This window comes from Anomalospiza imberbis, chromosome 9 (genome assembly GCF_031753505.1).
Source record: "Anomalospiza imberbis isolate Cuckoo-Finch-1a 21T00152 chromosome 9, ASM3175350v1, whole genome shotgun sequence".
NCBI classification, from domain to species: Eukaryota; Metazoa; Chordata; class Aves; order Passeriformes; family Viduidae; genus Anomalospiza; species Anomalospiza imberbis.
The window spans coordinates 2,366,607-2,388,711 of record NC_089689.1 but is presented as its reverse complement, the minus strand read 5'-3'; the positions used below and the strand labels follow the sequence as shown (position 1 = coordinate 2,388,711).

The window sequence follows — 22,105 nt, the reverse complement described above, 5'->3', positions numbered from 1 at the left end:
TACAGACAGTTTCGCTGGGTTCCTGGGAGGACATTTTCCCACCAGGATAAGCGCTGCATATTGAACAAATTAATGTCTTTAACTCGTTTGACTCTGGTTAGCTCGGTTGCAATGGGGAGCTCCAGCGGTGCCGCTGGAGCAGGGGAAAGACCAGGCAAGCCTTTGAGGATGGTTTGTTAGAGGGTCTTGTTCTTTCCTTCCCTGCAAGTTTCACTTGTGGAAGTGTGAGATTATAAATCTGGGGTTCGTGAAGCTGTTTCCAGAGCAAAAATATGGAGGGAAAAAAAAGAACAGGACGTGTGAAGCTTCAGGAAAATGGAAAGTTATCCACGAGCACATCTGCATCACTTCAGAATACTCCACCTGGATTTCAGTTCTTTGTCAGTGGCTAGACTAGCTCAGAAAAGAAAAGCAAACTAACCAACCAACCAAAACCAGACAACCACCCTCTCACACATTAAAAACTTACTTTAAATACTACTTTAGAACTTCAAAGAATTGAAAGAGTCCAAGAGTTTCTTTTTAAGATGGTGGAATGAAATGTTTTGTTTCACAGCAGCAAGCTGCTCTTGGTCTTTCCTTAGCAGAAACAAGAAGAAGCAATACCTGTCTTCTCCCAGCCAGAGGACTGTGTCCATCAACACAAGCAGAGATATCCCAAGTGACATTCCTGCCCTGATTTGGGCTGCCCAAGAGTATCAGAAGGGACCCTCAGCCCCATCCCAAGCTGTGACCGCAGCAAAAGAGGACACTTCTCTGCCAGCTCCAATCAGTGCCTCACTCATATTATTTTATTTGTTTTGTTGACTTTTATTGAGAATGAAAAAATAATTTAAAGCAATTATCTGTACAGGAGGGCAGGGGGGTGGTTAGCTGGGTAGAGGATCTTTGACCCCCCCCAGACAGGCCAGGGAGGGCTCCAGGGGGTGATTTACAGCTGTACAAAACCACGACAATCCCACCGAGGAGGAGCGGAGGGCGAGGACATCTCTGGAGCTCTCACAGGCTCAGAGCAGAGGGGCAGGAGGCTGTGCAGGGGCACAGGGGGCCAGGCTCTGGCCAGACAGACCCTCAAGTGACCTGCAGGGGTGTCTCCAGCATCTCCATGAGAAAGGTGTCGATGGGGGTGTCTCCAATCAGCTTGAAGAAGAAGAGGTGCTCCAGGCACTTCAGCCCGATGGACCGCAGTGCTGGCAGGCGCAGGAGGAGTTTGGCAAACCTGGGAAAGACCAGAGTCAGAGGCACAAGGGAGGCACTGGCTGCCCTCTCCCACTTATTTCCAAGCCTGCACCAGCCCAGATTCTCCAAAACAAAAATGCTTTGGGGCATTCTCAGACTTAGATTCCCTTAAGCTTTCAATATAAGCATTTGTTGCCTCATGTGGTGGGAATATGTACCTTTCCAAAACGGAATTTGGCATTTTTAAAACTTTAAAATTAAAAAAAAAAAGACACATCCAGATTCTCCCGCCAAGATTTGAACATCTTCACACCTTACAAGACCTACATCTCCACAGTACCATTTAAATCTGTCTTTAAAAAACCCCCAGGCTCCCAGAGGGTGTGCAGCCCCTCAGGTGCCAGTCACTGCCTCCCGTTTGGAGGCGCAGCTGGAAGGGGTGCAGCTGGCAGCCTGTTCCCTGTTCCCCCTGCCCAGAGCCCACTGGCAGTGTCTGGTGACAGCCAGAGCCAAGACCCGCAGAAGATTTCGGATTCCGCAGGCACCGACCCAGCTGCCGGCGCTTCAAGAGCTCGGCCAGCAGAGGGTAGGATTGGATTGGATTGGAAAGCAACAAAATTCCATCTCCACGGCACCCTCAAGGCTGGGGATCTGGGCACTGTGGCTCAGGCAGAGCCAGCACAGCCAGGCTCCTCTCTCCAGGGTGGGCACCACGCTGCCTTGCGGGGGCACTCACCGCCCTGGCTGCTCGGGGTACTTCTGCTTCGTGTAGGCTTCCAGCGTGGCATAGACCTTCTCCCGCAGGGATTCCACTTCTGAGGGGCTGGACAAACCCTTAGCATCTGGTCAAGGGAGGAAATACAGGTGGGGAAAGGATCTTTGCAGAGGGGGTCTTTGCACTGTGTGCACGGGCAGGAGAGGACTGGGACAAATCTTGGTCTGCTGGGAGCTGTCCCTGCCCATTGCAGGGGGGTTGGAATGATGTGATCCTCGAGGAACCTTCCAACCCAAAGCATGAAAATCTGTCTGCAGCCCTGATGCTCACTGTCACAGTGACCTGCTGTGGCCCAGAGGGAGTGCTTGTCACCTGGGAATGTCCCCAGCCTCGGGCTTACCTGGGTTAAACAGGACAATGGCTCGCAGGCACCCCAGCTCCGACTTATCCATCTGCATGTCTTTCATTTTGGACACCAGCTCTGTCAAAACCCTGTGTGTGGGGGACATGGGTGAGCAGACAATCAGAGACCAGTTTCTCCACTGAAAATAGGCACTGGGAATACCCTCAATTCTTCCCTGCAGGAAGAGAGGCATCCTTGAGGCACAGCCATGCCCCACACTGCTGTTCCCCAAGTGCATCAGCAACATCCAGGGACCTGAGCATCAAACCTGCTCCTGTTCTCACTTTGTTCAGCACTCACAATTTGCACTCACTCAAGGAAAACCACATGGGTTTTCTCCACTTTTTACTGTGTAGTGCAAAACATGGGCACTGTCCTTACACATGCCAGGTAAGGAGTGGTGAGGCAGTGTCCTGCCAGCCAGGGAGCAGGCATGGCAGGGACAATATGCGTGCAGTTGTTACACCAGCAAGTTGGGGTTTAAGGCTTTGCCATCTAAAGCTCTTGGTGAGCAATATTAGGCCTAGATACAGCTACAGCAAACTCTCGAGACAGGAGCTTTCCTCCCTCTGCACACCCAACCCAACATCTGCTTCTGCAGCTGCAAATCCCTTCCCATTGTGCTTTCACCCCATTCTCGTTTTTTACATCAGTCAAACATCCCCTGCTCATTCCAAGCTACTTCTGCCCCAAACCACAAAGGGCTTGCTCTAGTACCCTTAAGGACATGTCTCCCATTCAGAGGGGAAGGCAGAGCCAGCCTGGCCACCCCTGTTGGGAGATGTGGCAACAGGGCCACGTACCTGTCGAAGATGGAGCCCACGCCAGCACTGTGGGCACTGCTGCGGTGCACGTGCAGGCCCGTGGCCAGCAGGATCCCGTCCTGGACCGACACGGAGCGATGGGAGAAAGAGGCAATGAGCAGCTCATTCCAGCCTGCAAGCACAGGAGTGCAGGACACGTCAGGCAGTCCAGCCAAAAATCAGTCCCACATGGAGCAGCAGAGCTGGTTTCTCCCTGCTGGCTTTGGACTAAACTCAAAGGAGAGTTGGCACCCCAGGTACCAGCTGCACCCCTTGCCAACACTGCAAGGGGTGGCCTATCCCTCGGAAATATTTGGAAAATGCTCTCAGGCACATGGTGTGATTCTTGGGGTTGTTCTGGGCAGGGCCAGGAGTTGGACTTCGATGATTCTTGCAGGTTCCTTCCAACTCAGGATATTCTGTGATTTGATGACCCTGACTAGCAGCAAGCAAGGAGCAGAAACTGGCTCAAGGGGGAAAAAATTACAAAAAAAAGAAAGGGGGAAAATATTCTGGGTTTTCTTCCTAAAAAACATACTTCTAACAACTCAAACCTCTTTATGAACAACAGATTCTACTGCCCCATCCACATCCTCTGCCAGCCTCTCATCGTGTCTCAGAACGGGAGATGTAGGAATGGATTGGCTCAGGATTACACACCCACCATCCAGCCTGGCTGGCTCTCACACAGCCCAGAGAAGGGACAGGGACAGCAGGGACAGCCACAGGTGGGGGACACTACCTGCCCGGAGGAGAATGACTTGGTCTTCCAGCGTCAGGTCGGAGAAGTGGGGGATGCGCTTGGCCCACTCGACCAGTGTGAAGAGCTGCTTGTCAGCAGCGTGGCAGATGTTGGTGACAGGGTCGTTTGTCTAACAGAGAGGGGTATCAAAAGGAAAGGAGCAGAGGAAAAGAGGAGGATTCATCAATGAAAAGTCTTTGATAATCACAATAGAGTTAACAATACTCAACGCCACAAGTACAACACCCAAACTGCCAATAATCTCAGGCGGGTGATTTGGGAAGAGCAGGTATTTGTTACCACTATCCCCTCTGCAGCCAGCCAAGTCAGCTTGATGCCTTGGAGTGGCTGCCTAGAACAGAGGCCTGACAAGATTAAGAGAGAAAAAGCAGGTATTTATTGAAGTTTTTCAAATAGGCACACCTTGGGCAGCCAGAAGCCTCCCAGAGGGGCTACACCCAGGATGGATGACGGCTGTGAGTTTTTCAGACAATTATAAGTTTGGTCCATTTACGTATCAGGGGTTAATCCTCCAATTATTACAGCTTCAGGTAATGAAGTAATGTACCCCCAGTTTGCTCCCTCACAATTCACTTTTTGTTCATGCTTTTCAGGGCCTGAGGCAGTAGGGTGACCTTGAGTTTCAGGCCCAGAGGGATTGTTTTGTCTGACCAAAATGTGAAGACAGTAGCTAACACTCTGTATGGAGTTCAGAGTTACACACTAAAGCAGCACAGGATTTGAAAGATATAAAAGCTAAAATCCTAAGGCATTGAGCTGGTTGCTAGACTTTTCTGTTTGCTTGTTGCCCTTTGCATAGCAAGTCCCTTGTGGCCAGCTGCAGTCCTGCCCCCCAGGGCATATCTGAAAGCCAGGCAGCAGCCCCTGAACAGGCACGAGCACCAGTTTCATCCAAACCAGTAAAACCACAGCAGTAAACCCACTGTGTTCAGCTCCACCCCAGCCTTGGTCACGGGGGCAGACAAGAAGTGTTCAGGGCTAGGCACGTGTGAAAGCCAGCACAGGGCTTTCAGACTCTCCAGCATCTCCAATGAGATTCCTCATTGGAACTAAAAGAGACTTGGGAAAAAATGCTTGGGAAATAACATATAAACTGTTTTCTAGCTGTCATTCAGAGTAGCTTCAAAAGAGAAACTGTTGGTGATTTTTAGGTGGTGTGGAGTAAAACCCTCTTGTAAAATGTTTGTCGTTCACATGTTGCTTGTCTGCTCAAATCCCAGCTCAAATCTCTGGCTGCAGGTGATGCCAGGGGCTCTTACCGAGCTCTCCGTGCCCATGTCACTGTATGCCTCTGTTTTGGGCTCCACTGCCAGCTCAGCTTCCAGGATCCTCTCCACGGGCATGTCCTCACTGCCACTGCTCGTGGACTCGGCTTCGTTCTCACTGCGCTCCCTGCTCCTCTGCCTCTCCTCCTGCACAGCTGTGGGACACAAACACAGCTCTCTACAGCCACAGCAACACTCCTCTGCTCACAGGGGGTCCCCACAGGTGGGATGAGAACCCCCCCATCCCAAGAAGGGGAGAACAGAAAATAAATGGGTATTTCAGGTGTGCACCCATTAAAATGACTGCTCCCACACCAAGAACTCTGAGGTTGCCGCAGACCAGTAGTGTCCAAATTTGACCAATGATTGTGATTTCCAAAGTATGAAGCTCCAGAACAGAGGGAAGAGGCGTTGATACCTCCAGGTGGCAGCCTGGACTCGGCTGTCACTGGGTGCTGGAGGAGGCAGGAGGGATCCAGCACTCAGAGACAGGTTTTCTGTGCTCTCAGCGTGCTTCCAACAGTCCCAGTATGCTTTCAACAACCCCACAGCAGTTAGAGCATCCAGCAGCAGGGCTAGACAATCCCAAACCCCCAGCTGGATTCACACATGCTGCTTGTCTCATTCCTGAGCAAAATCCTACCCAGTCTGGCCCAGCCCTGGCATGGCCTCTCCTTCTACCACCTCTCTTCCTGATCCTCCCCACTAGAAAGTCCCTTCTACATCAGTCCCCCAACACCTTCACTCCCTTCTCCCCTCTCTGTATGTTTTCCAAAGAAGGCACAGAAGCATGACATTCTCTCCAAAGCTCAGTTTGTAACTCCCAGGGCTGCTGTGTGTAAGACAGGTCAGTGTAGGACCTGTGTATCTTGTATGTTTACCCTTGTGTGCAACAGAAGTCCTGGCTACACTTTTTTTCTTTTAAGAAATCCTGAAGGGAAATACAACAATCCTTCTTAAGTGACCAGCTGGTATTATATTTGTTTAGTTCACTGCTGGGGAGAAATAGCAGCACCCAAGGGGATGGATCAGTGGGGCATCCAGCCTGGTGTTTGTGAGGGAGGGCATCACAGGACACAAGAAATATGCCAGCCTGCTGGAGGGGGGAACACTTGTCCTCTTTAGAGCAATGGACAGGAAAAGCCATGCAAGGGTTTCTGAAGTCACCAAAATCTTACTGAAGAAAGAACATGGCAAGGAAATATCAGTCCCATCACTCAGCCCCTGAACTCAAGCTGCACTCTGTCCTCAGTTTCTGCAGCTCCCAAAAAGCCCCTGTGATTGCTGCAGCCAAACTCCCACAGGATCCACCAGGATCCTGGGGTTTAAATTTTCACTCTCTGCAGAAGGAAGTTGTGCTAACACCCTGGTCCTCTGAACCACTTTGCACCTGGCTGGAAGAGGGAGCTATGCCTGGGATTAAGTTTTTGATTCCTGCCTGGCGTTGTGCAGTCCCCTGCTGCCCTGTGAGCTTGAGGCAGCACAGCTTTGGTGATGCTGCAGGACGAGGATCAGCTCGCCCAATTTTACAGCTGCTTCCCCGGGCAGCTCCATTACTTTATCTTAGATAAAATGAGCTTAAATACTGGGTTGGTTTTCACTTCCTGACCTTGCATAATCTGGGAGACAATGCAGCTCAGCAGGTGAGGCTAAGAGTGGAAATGACAGAGAAGTACAAAATGAGAGACAGAAATAAATCATTCACCCTTATCCTCCAGTACAAGAATGAGGCGGTGACAAATGAAGTCAGCAAATCAAAAACAAAAAAAGGAAGTTGCTCTTCACAAAGGAGACAAGAAGTCTGCAGGACCCCTCACTGCTGGGTGCTGTCCCCAGCAGAGGTTTACAGGTTTCCAAGGGGTCCAAGCCATTAAGAGTCACTAACTAGAGACAAGGTTGGGTCAAAATCAGTCAAAAGCTTTGATAGTCACCAGCATGTGTGATTAGGTGAGAAGAAAAATACACTGTAACAGCTTCCCCATCAGTCTCTTCCCTTATTAGCCCTTATTAGGAAAAAATTCTTCACAGAAGGGGCTGTCCAACATCGATGGCTGAGTCACCATCCCATAGGTGTTTAAAGGACAGGTAGATGTGCCACTTAGGGACAGGGTTCAGTGGTGGAATCTGCATTGCTGGGCCAATGGTTCCACTTGATCTTAAAAGTCTTTTCCAACCTAAACCACAATTCTCATTCCCCTTACGTAATGAGGTGCAAAACCCCCTGATGCCCTCAGTGCGGGTTTTTGGAATGCACCAGCCTTGGAGGGTCACCAAGAGCCCGATTTATCCTAATGAACAAAGGAAAACTTCTCCAATCCCATTGCTTCCAGCAGCCCCCAGTCCTACCTTCCCTCTTCATCCCCATGGCGAGGCACTTCTGATAGCGGCAGTACTGGCAGCGGTTGCGCTGGCGCTTGTCGATGAGGCAATCCTTGTTATCCCGGCAGGTGTAGATCAGATCCTTCCGGATCGTCCTCTTGAAGAAGCCTTTGCAGCCCTCACAGCTGTACACCCCATAGTGCTTCCCTGGGGAGGCAAGGGAACCCCTGGGCAGGCAGGTATTTGCCCTTCCTTCCAGCGTGGAGGAGCTCAAACCAAATCCAAAGGTGAAAAAACTGCCAGGTATCACCTTGGCAGGCCTGAAGTGGCTTCAGTGAGTCTTAGCAGCAACAGTGACCAGCAGCAGTCAAACCACAGGACCACTGTTTTCCTGTGATAAGGAGGGGCTGCATGCCAGTGGAGTCATGTGGAGCATCTTAGCTGCAGAAGGGCCACAGGCAGCAAATGGGGTGCACTGGTATGGAGAGGGTTTGCAAGGCTCACTGGGGTACGAGAGAAAACCCAGGCACAGCCAGGGCCCAGCTAACACAAAGCACAGGGAAATGGGAACACAGAGATTTTGGTAGATTTACCTTTGGTAAACAGGGACAGAAGGTAAAATGAGGTTATACACACGAGGGAGAGGAGCACAGCGTTTAGGCTTGCTCACTTTTGGGCACTAATGTGCAACACAGCCAGACCCAGCCATGATCTTGCCATGCCAGTATGGCCCCAGCGAGTCCCCACGCTGTTCAGTGCTGCACAGGAGCACCAGGAGAGCTCTCACTGCACAAAGCCTTCCCCAAGAAAGAAAACCTCCTACCTGAGGACCTGTCCCCACAGATGGCACAGATGTGTTTGGCTAGGGATCCTGGACTTGTGGATGGATAATTCATGTTCCCCATCCCCGGGAGACCCGGCAAGGGCTTGACATCCTCCGAGCTGCTGACATTGTTCAGGACGTTGAGCTGCAGAAGCCACAAGACAGGTTAGAGGAGAGAGACTCACATCTCAGTGAAAGCATCCCCAAATGGAGCTGACCCTTCCCTTGCTGCTCCTGCCATGCTTGTCCCACAAGCCTATCCCCATGGGCAGACTGACATCCTCTGCTGAATGCAGCAGGAGGGGCTTAAGCAGGCCCTAAAGCAGATATTGCCTGATGTTGTAACCAAAGCAAGGACTAAGCAGAGCTGGAAAAGGGCAGGCAGTAACCTCTGCTGCTCAGTTACAGCCTCCAAGCCATGAGGCTTGTGGGATCCTGGCTGCTTCATTAGAGAATGCTGACTGCTGGCAGCTGCAAGCACTAACAGCTTAGTAAAGCAGAGCTTTGCAGACAGGTGATTTGTTACAATCAAACCTGCACTGCTGCATGGCTAGGGAACCTGTAATGGTGTTTTAACAGAGAAAAAATAAATACAAATTAGTGGCTTAGCTTCCCTGACTAACAATATCTGCATATACACATGAACACATGGCCATTTGGTGACTCTCTGGGACTTATGTTCCCAAACACTATCATAGGTGGCAGATCTGGGGTTACCATATTATTTCAAAAAAAAAAAAAAAAAAAAAAAAGGGATCAGGCTGAGCATCTGAAAATCAGCAGCTGTGAGATGCAGGCAAACGACACAGAGCCCCCAGCTGAGATCCCCAGGAGCTGCTCCTGGCTGCTGAAGTTAAAGGTTACAAACCCACACTGATTAGAGACCGAAGCCTGACGTTGCCCAGGGCTTCGTTTTATTGCTGTTTGCTTTGGAGCAGGGCAGGGAGGGCTAAGGGCCATTGAGCACATCTTGTCAAAAGCTGTCTGGGCAGAACAATCCCCCTCCAAGCCCACCATCAAATCACCTTCCCCGCTGTCGTGGGTTGAGGGCTGGGGATGGTTGTTCCATCCCTGGGTTTGTTTGGAACAGTGGTGCCAATTTATCAGCTCAAAGAAGGCAGAAGCAGGAATAGAAAACAAAGGTTTGGATGAAGACCCAGCTCGAGCCTTCATTCCAATCTATGTAACATTTAAAACAGCAGACTTCATGCATGTTGCTAGAAGTTCTCCATTTGCTCCAAGATACTGCACATTTCCCACAAAAAAGTGGTAATTTCCACAGTAAATTTCCATAAAGAACAAGGGTTCATCCCATTGGAATTTTTGGACGTGTCATTAAAAACATAAAAAGGTGAAACCTGTTCTCATCTTCCCTCAGTGCTATCCCATTATTTTCAAAGCTTCAAAGGGTTTAGTAACACAGAAAACAAAAATTATCCAGCAAAAATCAGGAGTCAAGTTGTTTTGCTCCACCAGGACATATAAATGCATTGGGAAAAATTGCCTAGAGGAACGGAGGTCTGATCTCCCCAGCAGAGACTCAAACCAGGCACTGGCAACTGTAAATCCTTATGCTTCAAAATCCAGGCCAAGGAAAGGAGAAATAAACCCCTTCCTCCCCACAAGTGTCCATCGGCAAAATGCTGAGCCAGGAGGAACTTTTTATGGTTTAAAATGTTACTCAGAACTCGGGTACCACCTTTTCTTCCTCTCTGCCAGCACTTTGAAACAATAAAAGGGAGAGAGGGTCCATGGGAGGGGGACACACGGGGCAGTTTTAGCCATCAGTGTCCTTAGAGCTTGACTCTTGCAGGTTAAGTGCAATCATGTATGATATCTGGGACAACTGCTTGAACCCAAATCCATTAGCGGCCTCCTTGCTGAATCCCCAGGGCCCAGCTGTCTCCTTGCATTAGAGGCAACACAAATGGAACCTTCTCCTCGGATCTGGGAACTTGGCACAGCGCCCAGGCTGGGGAAACCACTTCCCAGAGCACCCCCAGTCCCAAAGGAAAGGCTTCCAACCAGCCAGTGCTGCCACGATTTCCTGTCCACCCACCCTGTCCTTGATGTTACGGGCACAAATACCACCAGATCCATGGGGAATAGCTGGGTGGTGCAAGGGGAAGAGGGATCCTCCAGCATTCCCACTGCTGACAGCTGGGGCCCACACAGGAGTTGAGGATGCTAGGGAAAGGTAAGCCAAATCCCATCCTCTTTTCAGAGCTCTTCAGCGCATGCCATCCTCTTCCAGCCTTCTAGGCACTAAGAAGAGCTTCAGGCATTCCAAGGAGTAGCAACAGGGTATGGGGTAGAAAGGGCTTGGGGACCATTTCCTTGCCTTTTCCTCAGCAGGAGCCATGGGGCTTCTTAGCACTTCCCACCTTCAGGTCCCACTAATAAAACCCAAAATCTTGCTCATAAGAGGCAGAATTTTCACTTAGATCTGGACACCCAGAACGTTTCAGCTCTCTGTCGAGATGCCACACTGCCACCAGAAATGCAGGAGGCGGTGCCAGGCTTTTGGAGCAGCATGTCTCCATCCCACAGAGCCACCCTGGGAGGCTCCCAGCCCATCCATGGCTCTGGGGAGGCACCAGCCCTAACACCTGGGTCTCCCCCCTGTCTGGAAGGGAAACCTCAGCACCCACGTGAGCACAGGCAGTAAGGATGGGAGCGCTTCATTTTGCTTCAGGCCAAGTTGATATGCAACACAGTAGGTGGCTGGCATTTAGCATTAACATTTGTGTCTCCCTAGAAAGTCTGTCTCCTTTCCAGGCAACTAAACAAAGCAGATATGCTTTTGCAGGAGGAAGGGCAATGTTTCACGTGCTGCAGCCCATGGCTATCCTGTCTGTTTCCATGTACAGTAATTATACACTGCAACAGATGCAGCAGAGGGGAGCTGGACTGCACCCACAGTGAGAACAAAGCTGGAAATTAGCTCTCTTCCCTCATCCTGTGGGGTATTTTAAAACTGATGTGGTCTCTGTGTCTGTGCAAGGGTGATTAATGCAGATTCACGTGCTAGAAAATGTTCTTTCCAGCTGAGCTCCCCGAGGGGCCGAACTCCCCAGCAGCCAATCCTCTCCCTCACCTTTCGGGACTTTACCCATCCCGAACACCGAACTGGAAGGAAGAAAGCATCCAATCCCCACCTGTGGGCTGGCGTGTGCCACGAAATTCATGCCCGGGGCCGAGGACAGAGCGACGGGGTGGGAGCCCAGGGAGGAGGCGATGACCCTGTAGGGCGAGCCCAGGGCGTTCACCGGGGAGCCGATGGCGCTCATGGGCGCTGGCAGCGCCCGCGTGCCGTTCCCGGGGGGCTCCAGGTAGCTGTGGGGCCCCTCCACCACTGGGCTCCCCGTGGGAAGGCCCGAGGACAGGCTCACGGACGTGGAGCTGGCGTGCACGGGGGAATCTGCAGGGAGAAGCGGAGAGATGAAGCACGCTGAGTGTAACAGCCATCAGCTGCCCAGCCCTGGTTGTGTCAGCTTAAAATGCCAGCCCAGCCTCAAAACCAAGCAGCAAAGCATGCTGTAAAGGGAAAAGAACAAAATGTTGGTTACAGTACAGGAAAATGAGTTATATACTGTTGGAACCCTGGTTACTGAGAATTTTAGACTTTCTGTGCTGACCCCCAAGAGAACACTACATTTAACCTGAGACCACAGAGAAGACTTCCAAAATTAAATGATAAAACTAAGATTATGAGTGTGTAGTTTGAATAGAAAAGTGTAATATCACATAGTATAACATTTGAAGTTTTAGAATATAGTAATATATATAAAAAAAAGATAGAAGTTTTAGAGCGAAACCTAGTCCTCCTCCTTCACCGCCTTCTTCATGAGTTTGAGCAGTATTGTATAATTAAATAAAAAAGTCCGCATTGCGAGTCACGGGTAATTAGTTATTGAGTTAAAAGTAAAAATAATTTAAGTGTCATTTCTTAATTAGACAGCTTATCCTTAAAAGGCCTTGTAGAGAAAGAAATACAACTCCATTTTTAGCTTGTTAGAGTGAAGTACTGTAAAACTCACAGTTTGTGACACTGTAATATAGATAAGAACTAATAACAATCTAAGTCCAAACAAGAAATACCGTCCCACACATTTAATCCCAACCTTAGCAGAAGAAAGAAACTAAAGAATCCACAATACACAGCAACAAAACTTATTGTGGAGATAATGCTTAGTGACAAAATATTCCTTCTCCACTTTGGTGCCTGAGCAGACTTGGAGGAAGGCACCACTGCCTGCCTGCCTAAGGCTGGTTTTCAGTTTTCTCTGCACTCTTCCCTGAGGTCCCATTTCTTTTGTCCAAGCCAGCTCTAGGGACAGCACGCTTCTGAAACCCTGAAATCCTCACCAGCCAGCCTGGAAACTCTGAGGGCTCCACATGTCTTATGAAGCCTCTCTGCCCTTGCGCTCCCATGGCTTAGTTTCCCCCCTTCCCACCCACGTGTGCCTCCCCTGAGCCTTTTCACACGTTCACTCCCAAAGCTGGGTGCCAGCATCTTCCACAGGAGCTGGAGCGACCCAGGAATGGCTCATGACACGCTAGCAATGCAGGTTTCAGGACGAGGCAGCCACAAAACAACCTGTCCTTTATTTTTCCTCATTTGTACAAATCAGAGCAGAGACTTTGGCCACACAGATGCGCCAGGGCACTCTCCGAGCTACAAGGACAGGGGGTTTCCTCCCTCCACACTGAAGAGCTGCAGTGCACATCACCAAGCTGAGCCTCACAAGCAGCCCCACCAGATCAGTCTGCCCCTGAGCCCTGCTGAGGAAGAGGTGGTGTAGAAAAACAATATAAGCCTGATCACTGCCACTTCAGGGCAGACTCTGAGGCTGAAGAGCTCAACCAAGGCCTAAGTGCTGTCTTCTGTAAGACCAGTCTCAAATATTCAGAGGGTATCTAGGCATCAAATGCCCACTAGTCCCAATGGGTCATGCATCTAGGTGCATTTTAAGGATTTCCATGACCTTTTCTCCCTTCCCTTAGAATTTACCAGCCCTGGTTAGCATTAGCTGTCATTAACATTTCTGTGAACCATTATTTCTCTGTTGGTTTTTCAACACAGGAGATCATTCCCTGGAGTAGCAAGGCAAAGATGTTGTGTGGGAAGGTCACACAGTTGGTTTTTCACGGCTGGCACAGAGGAGACATTCTCCCGTTGCATTTGCAAGTGAGGCAGCGCTTGGGTGTTTTGTTTGTTTGTGTTTTTTCCTCCTTTTAACATTATTGCAAAGTTATTTACGTGACAGTGTTTGTTATTCTACCTGAAGTAACAATCAAATCTGATTCAAAGGGAAGATGCACAATAAAGACGGGAAAAGGTCAGCTTGCTGAATAACATTAAAGACATTTGTCAGAGTCAAGGAGGACTCGATCCGCCGTTATCAACCCACTTCAGACTTAATTCTGCTGAGGGAGGGGGAGAAAAGGTCTTTGTCAATTCTTGCTTTGGCTTTTTGGATCAATTCTCCCGGTGGGAAAGCGATGTGCAGCAAGAGGAAGCCGGCTCAATGACAACAGCAGAAGCCTCAGAGGCAGCGAGGCGGTCTGGAGGTAGGAACAGGGCTCTGCCTGCTGCCACAGAGTCACCCCACATCCCCCTGCCACCATCAGGGAGACACACAGCCTGTTTTCTGCTAGCAGACAGCAAAATCCCTGCCTTGGAATGGATTCCAAGTGCTCCAGTCCTTCATCCCAGGGACAGAGTGCCTTTAGCACTGGGCAGAAGCTGTGCTGTTTGCCTGGATCCCCCTTACCTCAGCAAGCACTCAGCTCATACAGGCACCTCAGATGTTTCTTGGGGCTTAAAAGGACCATCCTGACTCGGGCCATTATCAGCTTCAGAGAAAAGCAAATGCATTTTTCATCACCTGTGGTACCCTAACACACAGTCCTCCCCAGCATCTGTAGCACAGACCTAGAAAGAATTCGCTTTTACGCCTCTTTAAATATCTAGGTAAACAACATTGCCTTTGAGGATTCCTCAGCTTGGAAAATAAGTCATTGCAGGGGATACTGGGCAGAGATCCATCACACCAGGACAGCTGAGCAGAAGAATGAGTCTTCATCCTTTTCCATTAACACAGAAAAGGGCATATTTTGAAAGTATCATGCAGAAGATTTAAACGAATAAGAAAAGACACCCAGGAGAGTTAACTCTTTGCTTTTATGCCAAACCTTTCAGAAATGCTGTCACTGCTAAGTTTCTCCATTAGAGAAGCTCCAAGTTTCACAAGGACCCAGAGCAAGGCTTTCTCACCAGGAGGCTGCTGGTCAGTGCAAGCCCCACGGTGGGCTCCTGCTCCTGCCAAGGGGCAAATGTTTCAGGGCTGTGCCCAGGGGGACCCCCTAGACCCCAGGATGGGATCAAAGGTCAAAGCCAGGAAACCTGGAGGGTTTGTACCTCTGTACCCCAGCAATGAGATACCAAAGAGGAAGCGTGAATGCACACAGGAGTGTTTGCTGGTGGAGATGGATGGATAAATGAAAATACCTACTGAGAGCACAGAGGTGTAAAGCCAGGCTTTGCCTGGGCCTGATGACACAAACGAGAGTTAACATGCTTGTTTCTACAGTGCCAGGCTACACTGTCCTGCCAAGGCTCTGACAAACCCCTTGGTCAAATCCAGCAGTGTTAACTGTCCACTTACCAAATGACAACTTTATCCATCTGTTACAAATTGGAATAAAGCCCCCATCTAGAAAAGCACAACAATGATGACAAAAAGCCCACAAACAACAAAAAATTTTGACTTCCAGTCCCTTTCTGGGGTAAGTCTGCTAAGTCATCTGCCAGGGGAGCAGAATGCATGCTCCTGCACCTGGGGAAAATCCTCCTCTCAGCTTCTCATTTTCAGGCTAGTGCTCTGAGAGGGATATAAGAAATGACTGTTAGCACACTATCAGCTTGTGAGAGGAACAATTTTCATGGCTAAAAGGTGTGCAGGAAGAGCCAAGCCAAAGCATCCTTGACCCTGGGGTTAATTATTTGCTCAGCTGAATATGCTCAAACTTGTTTCAGTTCAAAGCCAGGGAGGTTTGGACTGTGCAAACAGCCAAGTTTCGAAAGAAAATAATTAAATTAAATTACTTGCAAGAAAATACCGATGGTCTGAATCCCACATCTCCCAGCAGAACCCAGAAAAATCTTGTGTTCATTGGGATGGAATGCCTTTACTCCAGCTATTTTCTCTCATCATTTGGGAGACAGACAAATGGCAGTGGAACAGGGCTAGAGAGGAGCTGCTCTGCAGCAGGGAAGCAGCTGTGGGACAGAGCAGGGTGGGCTGGGGAGACAGGACTCAGTCCTGCACGCCAGCCCCAGCCAGCCGCCCCTGCCTGCGCGGGGCACAGGTGACATTTAGCCAGGCCTGCAGCGTGTCCATCAGGTAATGCAAGGTGACAGCGGGGACGGGGACGCCCCGAGCACAGGGCACCAACCACGCTGGCCATGTCCCCACGCCAGCTGGGGGAGACCAGCTGGGACCTGCACCGAGCATCAGGGCTCGCTGCCGCTCTTCGCCACCCACTCCGCACTCATCGTTGGCTTATTTCTGATCCACAAGTGGGGCTGCTTGTCCTTCTTCCCTGTTTCCCTTCTCCACATTAATGCCTGGACAGGTAATTTCCTGCCCAAGTTCAGGGAAGCTTGATTTTGTATCTATTTCTCTCCTGAAGGAGCAGGGGAAGGGAGGACAGGAGGATTGTGTGGATTTTCCAGTATCTCCTCTGCAAACATGCACTGCCCGGAGCACCCAGTGCCTCCATCAACTCTCCACAAGCTGCCATAAGCAGAAACACACACTCCAGCCTTCTCTGTGAAGGGTGCAAAACTTAGGAAGGAAGAGCTTGCTTCTGGGTGCTTCACTGTTTCAAAGTGGCTCTGCAAATCACAGCACTGTTCGTGCCAGGGAGCAGCTGGAAGTACACGCACACAGATACAGTGTCCATACTGTTGCTTCAGCATTCAGAATAAGGAACATATCCAATGCCAGCTGAGGCATCTCTGCTGACACTGGAAAAAATAATGAAGAAAGACCCCAAGAAACACTCATTCTCTGCATTTTGAAAATACTGCCCTTGAGGACATAAGCAACAGCATTACCCTCACCCACCAGCTACTGAAGCTGAGCAAGCACACAAAGTTCTGGTCCTTGGCTTCCAACTGTGTTTCATCTTCACTTTAGCAAAATCCTAATTCAGGGATAGGAAACTTGCATGAATAGCCTCATAAAAGCAGAAGGACTCCATCTACATCACAGCAGATGTGTAGGTGTCCAACAGATGCACCTGCAGAGCACAAAAGCTCCAGGTCCATCACACCAATGCTAAACAGCCAGCTCTGGGCTAGCACAGTGAAACTGAACCAAGCTTGATAAAGGCACTTTGGATGCAGCTCTGTGCTCCAAGCACTGCACAGGTAAAGCTGAGGAAGGCGTGGAAACAAAGATTTCTGTTCTGCAAGAGTGCACAAGTGAACCCAAATACCTCGGTGAAGGCAGTAGGAAGAGAAGGAACCTGGGCTGCAAGCAACAAAACCATCTTGATTTTCACACAAATAACGGCAGCAAACATCAGCTTCAGTGGTTACACCTGAGCAGAAAGAAGAATCAAAATGCAGAGACCAGAAACATCCAAGCACTACACACACTGTCTGTTTAACCACCACAGGCTGCAAGTTTGTTTTGGCTAATGCCCCTTCAGCTTTAACACCCAGCAAAGCCTTGAGAGAAATACCCATGTTCAACACCAAGGTCTGACCTCATCTAAGGCCTAAAACAATCCTTGAAGATCCCTGGCAAGCCTAGAGATGATGATACTCTCAACATTCACAGTTTCCTTTTTAATGTCAGAGAGAATCAAAAGCTGGAAGTCATCAAATAATGAAAAAACACTTATGCTCCCAAGGCTTCAGAGAAAAGGTTCACAAACATTTAAAGGTGTGAGCTGCCTTGCCTGACACATGACTTTGCAGATACTTCATCCTCTGCAGATCAGAAAGCACTGAGAAGTGGGAAGAGACAGGCAGAGAAGGGCTGATTTCAGGAGAGGAGCACGAGTGTGCGTGGGAGGTGCAGCCTGGCAAACAGCTCATCCTTGGGGATGACCTTGAAAGGGAAATACCTGAGAGAAACACTCCTGAAAGTGGCTCAAGTTATGGTAGTAGGATGCCCACAATAACTGGAATCAAGCAAAGTTATGCTGCTGTGACTGCAGAAGTTGTTTTTGTTTAATACACAGAAGATGAACCAAAAAACTCTTCCCTTTCTGGTGATATTTTTAACCATCCAAGCAGATTCCCACAGCCAGTACAAACTGCCATGCTAATAACCCACAGAAAGGTTCGTGGGTCTGCCTTGCTTTTAAGGTCCAGTAACCTCTGTGTTTCTGTCTTCCTGCTCAAGTCCATGTCAATAAATAATGCAGCCTTCCCTGAGTGCTAAAAACAAGGAGGAAATCTCTCAGGAGCTGCAGTGGCACATATGGGAGCAGGGGTTTCTCCAACAGGGACCTACACAGGGCAGAAGAAAGCTTCCCTCAGCTCTCCAGGTGGCGGGAAGAGCTGCTTCCTCTCTTCTCTGGTACTGCTCCTGTGCCTCCCTTGCAAACAGGGGCCATCCAAAACCTGGCCACAAGAAGCTGTGTGTCGTGCCCAAACGTCCTTGGACACACTAAGCTATTGACCCACTGTCCAATTTCAGTCAAATCAGGCCAAGACCTCAAAATAGCATCTGCTGCTGAGCCTGCACCAGGGAAAGACTCCTTCAGCAACTACACACCAAGTAATTAAAAAAGAACTGCAAGCCAAATTTACTCACCCTAACAAGGTATCACATCTCCCTGGTGACCACAGTAACACACAAGAGTTGGATAAAGTTCCTTGTCTCCAAAAACCAAAGGGAAAAGTCATTGAATTTGAGGCCTGAAGGGTTTTTTCCATGATTGTTTGATCAGATTTCCCACTTGGCCAGCAGCCACCAGTAAAAAACATGTACAAATTCCTACAGTTGTCTTTGAATTTATGGAGAGGCTACAGGTCCCCAGGAGAATGGGTCCCACTGACTGCAGGACCTGTGGTTGCCTCAGGCAACTGAAGGAAGGTGTCCCCTGCTTTAAAAGAAAAATTTTAATAAAATTTAAAATTTCATTTTCCCAGATGCCAGAGTTGCCCAGCCACTGGATCTTCTCACACCTTTGCTGGGTCAAAGGGCTCTTTTCCATCCTCACATCTACAATTTTAGGAATGGACACAGCAAGCCATGACATCCAGGGAAAAAAGCATCCTGCAGATCACAAAAGCTGGGACCATCACATGTGAAAAAAGGTGCCAGCCAGCCAGCCAGGCAGCAAAGCCACTCCAGCACAATGTGGGTTTTCCTCTCCCTATCCCCTAAACGACCTGGCCTAACCCTGCTTTGCTTGGGAGAGCTGACAAGATTGCAGCCGGAGGTGGCGTGGCCACAGGCCAAGTTACATGAGCTCTAATAAAAGAGACTTTGTGGAGGAGCCAAGTTAGTTCTTGTCCCCAACCAATGGTGCCAGAGAGTGCTCAGAGAGAGAGGACAGTGAGCACAGCATCCTTCCTTGCCCTGGGAGCTGGGATTTGGGTGAAATGCATCCTTCTGGAGAATAAAAACACATTTTTAAGCCCTTTCATTGCTCCTGTAGCCCAGCCTTAGCCCAGCACATCTCCTGCTTTAGATGTCTAAGGGTGACTCATCTGAACATTTTCCCTGCTATTCTACAAACTCATCTGTGACACCTCGGAGTCTGATTGTCCTTTTCTCATCACAAATCATGTGCTTATGACCAAGTTGTGGATGTACTTTCTCAGACAAATTTGGTGGTGCTATTCAGATGTTTAAGATCAAAGTGAGCATTACACACACCATCAAAAACATGCACCTTATTTCTAATCTGAATGCAGATAAAATTAAGGCAAAAGAGATGTACCAGCTACATGAAAGCAAAGAAAAAGACAGCAAGTAAACACGTTTTGGGTTTTTTTTTTTTTTTTTTTGCTATTTTGCTGAAATTGAAGCCCAGAATTTCAGAGCTAAAGGAAATCTGAATGCAAGAAGAACAGCAGAACCTGCATCACCTTAACTTTGCCCTCCAGCAACACAGTGCAATGAATGCTATAGGCTGACAGCTTAGTGTGGACACTGCCTTGGCATCCTGATGTTCCCCCTAATGCACATCCAGGACGAGTTTCAGGGCTTTTCCAAAGATGGGGCAGCAGTAAACAGCAGGAACACGTCGTGGGCCTGATGGAGATGCAGGCTGCCTGCATGGGCTTCGTGGTGAGGACCCAAGGCAGTGGAAGATCCCTTCCACCCGTGGTCACCGCGATCTCTCCTCCTCCAAAGCCTGCCTGCCCTCTCACACAGGCCCAAAGCTGTCTGACCAAAACAGGCACTGCTTTCTCAGCCAGCCAGGATCCCCCTCTGCAGACCCAGCCACACAAGAGAGGGAGCTGCCACATCACCAAGCTGCCCCAGGGACATGGAAGCCCTCTGGCTTTGATGGGAGCGTGGCCAGGAGTGCTAAACTCCATCCAGGGAGTACAAGACAGGACAGAGGGACTGTTTTAAAGCATCCCAAACAAAACTTGGCCAATGCTTTTACATCTCTGCCAGGCATTCACAAATAGAAAACACCTCTGTTTCTAATACCAAGTTGGAAGCAGGTTAAAACACCAGTTTAATACTTTAAATGGAAGTTAAACTCCCAACATACTGAACTGTTGGAGAACAGTCCCTTCGCCTTTACCGGTGGAACAGAAATCCCTCTGCTCCTATTACCAATTTCCTCTCCTAGAAATCTCCCAAAGGTTCTCCTGAGTGTTGTGACCCTTGTCCCTACAGGGATCTCTGCCTGGTTCCTATAAAGATCAGCTTGAATGTCACTTTTCTTTTGGTTCACTGCAAATTTGTAATAGAAATAAATTAAACACAAATAACACTTTCATTGTTTCTTTCTTATTGCAGCAGTAGGAGAGAGTTCAGCTTGTCTTTGCTGGGTCCTTAAAACCACCAGTGAGCAATAGATTCTCCCAAGGAGTCATCCCCTTTCCGCAGAAACAGCCTAAAAAGGTATTTGGGAAAATCGAGTGCTTGTGAAACTCGAGGATAACTTGATGCAATACCAATGAGTTTTCTGGAGTTGGAGAATTACCAGAGGTGAGCATCTGGTGAAAAAGGGAGGGGAAAAAGAACCCACACCTAGTGGGAACGTCCCATGTGCAATGCGGTGTCTGCACGAACTGCTTCTCCAGCAGAGAAATAACAGGCCTGGGGGCTCCAGAGCGAATCCTGGAGGCATTTACCCACCTTGAAGAGCTGGGAACAACTCAAAGAGCTTTCCGGAGCTACCCAGACTTTGCACACGCACGCACTTTAAGTTCCATCAGTACTTTCAGCAATCCATAGGTGGGTGCTCCCAGCCCCTCGCAGCCGAGCACTCCAACCTACAGCTCCTCAACCCATTCCCCTCGCACATCCCCCGAGTAGGGCAAGGGGAATAACTTCAGACAAAACATAAAGAGTAATCGCCAAGTCCATTTCCCAAGAGCAGCCGCGGTTCCTGCGGCCAGGGCTCGCTCACGGGGGGCACAGGGGTGTCGCAGCCCCAGCCTTCGCCGTCCCCCCGGGCAGCTTCCCTTGGCTAACCTGACACAGCTCCACACGATTATGGTGGGATCTGTGTCACAAGGGCAGGAGACAGCCCCACAAGGCAAGGAATTACCCCTTTTTAAGATTTTCTAGGGAGGTGTTTCATGTTTGAAAAATAATTCCCCCCCCCTCCCCCCAACAACTTAATAAAAATTAAATTGGAAGGATGCTTACTTGGTTTGATGCTGTTCTTACAATGAAGAGATTCAAGCCACCACACACAGACACAAACATGCATCTCCCAAAGGATCCACTAAACTTCAAAGCGCAGCGCAGCGGTTTGACTCAAGCCTGCAAAATTTCAGGCAGCCTGGTCTGGCTGTGCAGAGAAGTTCACAGCACATAAAACCACAGGACAGCTTCAATCACAAGCACACGGGCACTGCAGGTTACGGCCACATCCGAGCTAGGTTAAACACGTTTTTAAATTCCCTTTACGCCCCCCTCTCCCGCCGCCACGGTGTGATCAGTTCCTCCCCCTAACCCAGAAGGCACCGATCGCAAAAGCAAGTAAAATACTTACTGCCAAAGCCCGCAGGAAACTTAATGAAGTGAGGATAATTCCCATACATGTTTAATCTTCAGTTCATCGCTCGCCTTTCTCAACACAACCGCCTCCTCTAAACTTCAAAGCTGCCCGGAGCGCAGCGCAGCCCGCCGGGGTCGGGGCATGGCTCTGCAGGAGCGGGGGCTCTCGGAGGGTGCCGGGGCAGCTTCCTCCAGCCGCGGGCTCATCCTCGCTTCACGCCGGCAGCAGCTCGGGCTGAGCCATCCCCTCGTTCCCTCGCTCAGCGCCGGCTCCCGTGCTCGGCTGGCTCGGCTCCCTGCGAATTCCCGGCGCACCGGGCCGGCAGCATAATCGCCCGGCTGAGACGCCAATCAATGCACGGCGGCTCCGGTATAGATCGGGAATTGGGAGGAGGGGGAGAGGTTAAGTTCTTCAGGGGAGGAGCATGGTGGGAAGGAGGGGGGTGATTTGCTTTTCCACCAGTGGAGACTCGGCGCGGTGTGTTGGTTCCAGCAGCTCCGGCCATGTGGAGGGTCTCTGTGGCCAGGCAGAGCAGCAGCCCTCGCCACGAGGAGCTCCACATGCACGCTCGCATCCCACACCAAATCGTGCCTCAGCTGTGCTCCCGAAAT

At 49.7% G+C, this 22,105-nt stretch overlaps 1 protein-coding gene across 5 annotated transcripts in view; it reads right to left on the bottom strand.

Annotated features, from left to right (window-relative positions):
- Positions 1–764: 764 nt before the first annotated feature.
- RXRG (retinoid X receptor gamma) overlaps positions 765–22,105 on the bottom strand; it is a 37,494-nt gene continuing 16,153 nt past the window's right edge. Inside the window, exons 1-10 of one of the 5 annotated variants that reach the window (XM_068199315.1) lie at positions 21,489–21,911; positions 11,429–11,691; positions 8,271–8,415; positions 7,475–7,654; positions 5,123–5,283; positions 3,843–3,972; positions 3,101–3,233; positions 2,295–2,386; positions 1,916–2,021; positions 765–1,219 (exon numbers count right to left, since the gene is read on the bottom strand). In XM_068199315.1, the coding sequence (XP_068055416.1) occupies positions 1,072–1,219; positions 1,916–2,021; positions 2,295–2,386; positions 3,101–3,233; positions 3,843–3,972; positions 5,123–5,283; positions 7,475–7,654; positions 8,271–8,415; positions 11,429–11,691; positions 21,489–21,537 (1,407 nt within the window). In that variant the 5' untranslated portion in view covers positions 21,538–21,911 and the 3' untranslated portion in view covers positions 765–1,071. Of the gene's footprint in view, positions 1,220–1,915; positions 2,022–2,294; positions 2,387–3,100; positions 3,234–3,842; positions 3,973–5,122; positions 5,284–7,474; positions 7,655–8,270; positions 8,416–8,659; positions 8,790–11,428; positions 11,692–17,027; positions 17,349–21,139; positions 21,250–21,488; positions 21,912–22,105 lie in introns of those variants that run through there. The other 4 variants (XM_068199313.1, XM_068199316.1, XM_068199312.1 and 1 more) reach the window with 4 other exon arrangements.